This window comes from Phoca vitulina, unplaced genomic scaffold (assembly GCF_004348235.1).
Source record: "Phoca vitulina isolate PV1807 unplaced genomic scaffold, GSC_HSeal_1.0 scaffold1569, whole genome shotgun sequence".
NCBI classification, from domain to species: domain Eukaryota; kingdom Metazoa; phylum Chordata; class Mammalia; order Carnivora; family Phocidae; genus Phoca; species Phoca vitulina.
The window spans coordinates 1-7,375 of NW_022591256.1; the positions used below are offsets into that span (position 1 = coordinate 1).

The 7,375-nt window shown below is 40.7% G+C and overlaps 1 protein-coding gene across 2 annotated transcripts; it reads right to left on the reverse strand.

The window, feature by feature from the left end:
• Positions 1-31: 31 nt before the first annotated feature.
• On the reverse strand, positions 32-5,086 carry LOC116629589 (RAD52 motif-containing protein 1-like). Of its 2 annotated transcripts, none has more exons than XR_004298790.1 (3): positions 4,513-4,687; positions 1,925-2,100; positions 32-532 (listed from the first exon to the last, which is right to left on the reverse strand). XR_004298790.1 is itself a non-coding variant. In XM_032399838.1 (3 exons), the coding sequence occupies exons 1-3, from the start codon at positions 4,592-4,594 to the stop codon at positions 431-433; spliced, it is 270 nt and encodes an 89-aa protein (XP_032255729.1). In that variant the 5' UTR covers positions 4,595-5,086; the 3' UTR covers positions 32-430. The 2 variants fall into 2 exon arrangements, 1 of the variants encoding a protein (XP_032255729.1); XM_032399838.1 differs by having other exon boundaries at positions 2,015-2,100; positions 4,513-5,086.
• Between the last annotated feature and the right edge of the window lie 2,289 nt (positions 5,087-7,375).

The window sequence follows — 7,375 nt, forward strand, 5'->3', positions numbered from 1 at the left end:
GGAGGAGCAGTGGGGCCCAGAGGCGCAGCCGGGACATGACACGCGGAGGCTCTGGGGCGCAGCGACCCACGCTAGTGGATCAGCACGCGCCCCAACCGGAGCCGAACCGTTATGGCAGCCCCGTGACGCGCGCACCGTTCATCACTGCCTGCCCCTCCCCCGCCTACATCCCACCCTTTATTTACTACGCCTTTGTTTACGCTCCTTTATTAGCTCAGCGAGGACAGGCACCGCGCCCCTTGGACCGAGCCCTTTTTCCAGAATCACCGGGGCCCAAGCCTCCCTTCCCCCTACAAAGGGCACAACCACCTCCTGGGGCTCACAGCGAGGCAGGATGGCCCCGGACTCCAGCAGCTCTGGGGTGGAAGGGGGCAGGGTGCAGTTTCCCAAGGACGCCACAGGACCCCGCATCCCGGGAAATTAAAAAATGCTAGTCCGATTCTGGCGGTTTGAACTCGGCCTCTTCAAAGCTTAAATCCGAGAGACATTCTTCCTCCCCTCGGCCATCCTGCTTCCAAGAAAAGTAGCTGACCTGCAGAATAAGCACCCGTCAGGGCAGTGGGGAAGGGAACACATTTTACAGTTAGTTATTCTAAAATGTTGCCATTTCCTCTCAATTCTCAATACGCATGTCTGAGTATTAAGTCGCCACTCTGTTAGGAGGCTACCTACCACTGAATCAGTGATGGCTCCAAAATTTCTGTAGGAGGGGTTTTGGGGTGGAGCTTGAGGGGGCAGGTGAGCATTTCATTCTGGGAATGAGGGTCTGAAACCAAGAGAATAGCCCTCTATTTACACTGGCATGGGAAAACTTCCCCCATCCCACCTGGATTCAACACAGCCGTCAGTCTAGAAAAAGTAACACCACCACTTTTGAGAGGTCTGACCCTGTGTGTGCACATGGAGAAGGCACTTAGGATGTTCAACTTAGCATGTTAAACAATTTTCTTGAAATACTGTAACTAGCACCCAGTTTACATCCTTCACAGCCCTTTTCACAATCTGTTTTATTTGAGTCCTTGTTTATGGTCTGGCACAAGCTCTAGCACGCAAACCGTAAGAGGGAAGGGTTTTATCTTATTCCCAGCGTGTAGCACATAGCAATGGTTTTTAAATGGAACGGATTCCAAGACTGGCCTTATTTAGGAATGGATCTGTTGTTACAATCAGGTTTCTGAAATCTTTAGCATCAATACGGAATCTCTTTCACATTTCACAGGAAGCTAGACTTCTTAAAGTGTAAACTTGGATAAGTCTGAAGTTTCCTTGACTGGCTTGATTTAAATTGAATTAAAATAATTATTTTGCACAAAAAAAAAAAACTTCAAATACTTTTTCAGAAAGTAACCATCTTTCCTTTCTCCACTCTTCCCTTCAAAACAAACAAACTTTGCAACTTTGGAGTGAGTTAAATAATCAGAAATCTAGCCCCAAATTAAGTTTTCAATGACATGAAACACATCCTTTTCTCCTTTTTTTTTTTAAACATTCTATATGCAGTATATTAATATCTTCTTTTAGAAATTACTTCGGCAACTTAATCCCTAATTCAGGGCATTGATATAAGTGATTTACAGAAAAGTTCTTCAGCAAAATATTTCATACAAGATATGTATGAGATGCTGACATCTGGGTAATACACCTTATTTGAAAGGCATGATGGTTTTCAAGCACTGTAGCATAATCTCACTTGAGGCCAGAGTTACTCTGTTCCCGAATCCCTGACATTCTGTTTGAGGGGAGCTCTAAAAGGCTGTGTCCTCCCCTATGGCCACAACAGTAGGAGTATTCTGATGCAATTTGCTCTCCCAATTTTAAATAAGGGGTCAGAGCCAAGGGCCAGGACTTCAGGAAAAGCCCCAGAAATTCTCTGCACTCAAAGCCGTTTCAGAGTTTTCCATTTCCCAGAGGATGACAGAGCTACCTGTACGTGCCCAAGTCTTCCAAATCCTGCCGGTTGCTTTAAACTATGGCCACACTGGCTGTGGAATCCTCGGCTCTAATCTCCACATACTTGAATTAAATCCTGTAGCTCCTCTTCGGTTCTGGCATCGGTAATCTCTTCACAGGGTCTATATTCCACAGCTATTTTACCACTTTCTGAAATAAAGTTAACAAGTAGCAGATCAAAATTTTTCTTGTTCTAAAACTTGCTGTATGTAACTGGGATAGCACCTAGTAATTAAGACATTCTTTTGAGTTTTAAAAAATATTTTATTTATTTATCTGAGAGAGAGAATGCACAAGCAGGGGGAACCGGAGAGGGTGAGGGAGAAGCAAGCGACCTGCTGAGTAGGGAGCCTGATGAGGGGCTCAATCCCACGACCCTGGGATCATGACCTGAGCCGAAGGCAGACCTTAACCAACTGAGCCACTCAGGTGCCCCATAGACATTCTTTTGATTTCTAAAAGCAGAAAATAAAAGCATTTTCTCAGAAGTTTTCTCATCTCACACTTCAGTTTTTATCATAACTAGTTTTTTTTAAGATTTTATTTATTTATTTGAGAGAGAGAACACGAGCAGGGGGGAGGGGCAGAGGGAGAGGGAGAAGCAGACTCCCCACTGAGCAAGGCAGTCCGACATAGGGCTTCATCCCAGGACCCTGGGATCATGACCTGAGCTGAAGGCAGACGCTTAACCGACTAAGCCACTCAGGCACCACTATCATAACTATCTGTGAAAAAATATATATGAAGTTATCAACCATGTGCTTAAAAAAACTTTATGATCTCAGAGATAGGAACTAAGGAATAATGACATAGGAAGTTAAAACTGTGGAAGCAAAAATGTTCAATCATAGTATGATTAAAGAGTAAGACGTTAGGTAGGGGTCAATGTAAGTTCAAACCTGGAATGGAGACCACTGGACTATGGCTGATACTTTATATCAGAAACAAGGCAAGTGTCTACTCCCTGAGAACCAAAATCCCACCAGATACAATGAACAATGCTTTGGAGGGGGGTGGGCAGGGCATGCATTTGAACACTTTATTGGCAGAAACAGGCCCGTGTAACTTATAGACAATACAATTTACCTTAGGGCAAACTAGAGCTACAAGACTTTTTAGTCTAAGGAATTTTGAATGTGTACAAGGGACACCATAGCATATTATGGAGAGGTCAACAACCCAAACGCTTAGATTGGTTCTTCAAGGTTGTCATTCAGAATTGACAGCTAATGGAGAGTCTACCTGATGACCAGGGAAGTCAGTCTTCATGGGAAGACTTGCCCAGGCTGGAAACCTGAGACCAATCCACGGTCAACTCTTACAAGCAAATAAGGTCTCTGAAACTTAGCTAGGATTTCTTAGTCTTTATGACTCAAGGCTCTGAAGCAGGGGAGCAACAGTTTGGGGACTCTCTACTAATTATAAAATTTCCAGAAAAAAAGGCACCTGGGTAGCTCAGTCGGTTGAGTGTCCCACTCTTGATTTCGGCTCAGGTCAGGATCTCAGGATTGTGAGATCAAGCCCTGCATGGGGCACCATGCTGCGTGTGGAGCCTACTTAAGATATTCTCTCTCTCTCTCTCTCTCCCTCTCTCTCCCTCTACTCCTCCCCTGTCTCCCTCTTTTATTTAAACTAATAAAATAAAATAAAATAAAATGAATAAGTTTCCTTTGAGCCTGGATTGATTCTCTCTCTCCCTCTCCGCCTCCCCTGCCTCCCTCTTTTATTTTATTTAAAATAAAAGAATATTTAAAAAAAAAATAAAATTTCCTTTGAGCACAGCCTATAACATTCATACTACTGTAGAACTCAATAGAGAATACAATCAACATTATTCAATAGGATGGCCACTTTCAAGGTTCACAAAAATGTAGCTGATCATTACATAAGAATCATGGTCACCCAATATGTCAGTGCCAGAAACAAAAACTGAAACTGAATTGATTCCAAAAGCATAATCTAATAAATTCTCCAACAGGAAAATAATCATGATAAGAAGTTAACATATTTTGTCTGCTTACCACGTTCCAGAGATAGTTCTAAGCTTTTTATATTCATCATCTCATTTATTCTTACTATATCTCCATGAGGTAAGCTGAATTATTAACCTTATTTTGCAGATAAAGAAATTGCAGCTTAGAGAGACTAAATACCTTCAAATTTGACTATAAAACCTAAAATTGCATCAGAAATCTAAGAGACAGAGTTAGGATTCAACAACAGATGTCCAAAGCTTACAATCACTATACTACTTTGTGTTATGGGCAATCAATCAAGAAACACTGGATCAAGCACTTTCTATGTGGAGGCAAGTCACTCTATATCTATACCCTGGGGACAATAATATTTACTGTCATTTTTCCTCACAAATGCTACAAAGAACAAATTTGAGACTGCTGCTTTGAAAGCATTTGGTGAATAAAAGAATGTGAAGTGTTTTCATCCAACTAACTTCTCAAAATGAGTTTATTTGTTCATGGAAACTGAAGTTGTTTAAGGACAATCAAAAGAAAAGAAAAGAAAAGAAAAGAAAGAAGTAAAGGACAATCAAGAAAGTCTTACCTAAAACCACAATCAACAGTTTCTGGAATGCATCTGACACAGCCTTCTGAATAGCAAGCTTCTGGGTTGTTTTCCTTTTCATCAGAACTGATAATGGCCCTAAATTCAACCAAAACAAATGGATTTAAAATACCTAGCTGAATGATAACCGATTTTTATGTTATATGTTTATATATGAAAGTATGTGAAGTGGTACCGGAGCATCCATGATTCGTAGATCATTATCTTAGCAACTAAGAGCAGGCACAACACAAGCACTTGGTGGAATGGCTCTGCTGTAGGTATATCCTGGCCGGGCACATTTTTACTGCCCTGATCTACCCCAGAAGTTCCTGAAGTACCAGAAGGGAGATGCAAGCCAAGAAGGTGGCACAAATCTCACATCACTCACAGATTTCAAATGGACAAGTTGAAACTATAATCCTACAGACCCTACCTACTCTCCTGGGCATCAAGGGCTGGAATCACAGAGTGAGAAAGATTTGGTGGTAGCACACATGACCTGGTCTTTTCCTGAGCATCACCCGTGGGAACCTACTTCCCTCCATTTGCTAACAGCCCTGCCTCTGTCTTAAAACCCTAAGCCTAAGTGCTACGGACTCTGGGAAAAATCAGTACCAATTGGAACACCTTTTCTAGGAATCTGTATTTGATTCTTTACACACCAGCCCTTTTATAGGAGGCAAAGGACTGAACATTTACACAAGAGTTTATTTAAATCTTTAGATGATGATTTTGCTGGGATCACTGAAGGCTACAAGAGATCTGTATTTAAAGGACTATTTTAGGGGGCGGAGCAAGATGGCGGAGGAGTAGGAGACCTGGATTTCGTCTCCTCTCAGGAATTCAGCTGGATAGGGATCAAACCATTCTGAACACCTACAAACTCAACAGGAGATCGAAGAAAAGAATAGCAACAACTCTCTGAACAGAAAAGCGACCACTTTCTGGAAGTCATATTCTATCCCTTCATAGTAGTTACCCGTATTTTTGGCATATATATATAAGTTGTTCTCTCTTTAAAATCTTGAGATAGTTTCTTCTAACAGATCAAAATATACTCTAAATCTCTAGTGTATGGTTTTTTTCTACTCCCCTGCCTGATCACATTCTCTCCCTTTTTTCTTTCTTTTTTTTTTTAATCCTCTTCTTTCTTTTTTCAAACAACTTATCAAATCCTTTTTTAAAATTTTTTATAATTTCCATCTTTACAGTCATATTCCATCCCTTCATCATATCAACCCTTATTTTTGTACATATATAAGTTTTTCTTTCTTTAAAATTTTGGGAGGGACTTTCTTTTAACAGACCAAAATACACCCAAAATCTAGTGTGTGGCACTGATCTATAATCCAGCCTGATCATATTTGATCACATTCTGTTTTTGTTTTGTTTTGTTTTGTTCTGCTTTTGTTTGTTTTTATCTTTATCTTTTTCTTTTTTCTTTTTTTCTTTCCTTTTCTTTTTTCTCTCTTTCCCTTTCTTTTCCCACTGCTTCAGGTCTTTTCTGATTTGTTTAGAGTATATTTTCTGGGGACGTTGTTACCCTGCTAGCATTTTGTTCTCTCATTAATCTATTCTCCTCTGCACAAAATGACAAGACAGAAAAAATCACCTCAACAAAAAGAACAAGAGGTAGTACCGACTGCCAGGGACCTACTCAATACGGACATTAGTACGATGTCAGATCTAGAGTTCAGAATCATCACTTTAAAGATACTAGCTGGGCTTGAGAAAAACATGGAAGTTATTAGAGAAACCCTTTCTGGAGAAGTAAAAGAACTAAAATCTAACCAAGTAGAAATCAAAAAGGCTATTAATGAGGTGCAATCAAATATGGGGGCGCTAACTGCTAGGATAAATGAGGCAGAAGAAAGAATCAGTGAGATAGAAGACCAAATGATGGAAAATAAAGAAGCTGAGAAAAAGAGAGATAAACAACTACTGGATCACGAGGGCAGAATTCGAGAGATAAACGATACCATAAGACGAAACAACATTAGAATAATTGGGATCCCAGAAGAAGAAGAAAGAGAGAGGGGGGCAGAAGGTATAATGGAGCAAATTATAGCAGAGAACTTCCCTAATTTGGGGAAGGAAACAGGCATCAAAATCCAGGAAGCACAGAGAACCCCCTCAAAATCAATAAAAATAGGTCAACACCCCGACAGCTAATAGTAAAACTTACGAGTCTCAGAGACAAAGAGAAAATCCTGAAAGCAGCTCGGGAGAAGAGATCTGTAACCTACAATGGTAGAAACATTAGATTGGCAACAGACTTATCCACAGAGACCTGGCAGGCCAGAAAGGACTGGCAGGACATATTCAGAGCACTAAATGAGAAAAATATGCAGCCAAGAATACTATATCCAGCTAGGCTGTCATTGAAAATTGAAGGAGAGATAAAAAGCTTCCAGGACAAACAAAAACTAAAGGAATTTGCAAACACGAAACCAGCCCTACAACAAATATTGAAAGGGGTCCTCTAAGCGAAGAGAGAGCCTAAAAGCAACATAGATCAGAAAGGAACACAAACAATATACAGTAACAGTCACTTTACAGGCAATACAATGGCACTGAATTCCTATCTTTCAATAGTTACCCTGAATGTAAATGGGCTAAATGCCCCAATCAAAAGATACAGGCTATCAGATTGGATTAAAAAACAAGACCCATCGATATGCTGTCTGCAAGAGACTCATTTTAGACCCAAAGACACCCCCAGATTGAAAGTGAGGGGGTGGAAAACCATTTACCATGCTAATGGACACCAAAAGAAAGCTGGGGTGGCAATCCTTATATCAGACAAATTAGATTTTAAACCAAAGACTGTAGTAAGAGATGAGGAAGGACACTATATCAT

Excerpts from the sequence above, each read along its gene's own strand:
- LOC116629589 (XM_032399838.1), bottom strand. The coding sequence starts at position 4,594 with ATGAAAAGGAAAACAACCCAGAAGCTTGCTATTCAGAAGGCTGTGTCA. Across the intron at positions 2,101-4,512 it reads ACTGTTGATTGTGGTTTTAG|AAAGTGGTAAAATAGCTGTG; the intron begins GTAAGACTTTCT and ends ACTTTATTTCAG. Across the intron at positions 533-2,014 it reads AGCTACAGGATTTAATTCAA|GTCAGCTACTTTTCTTGGAA; the intron begins GTATGTGGAGAT and ends CTTATTCTGCAG.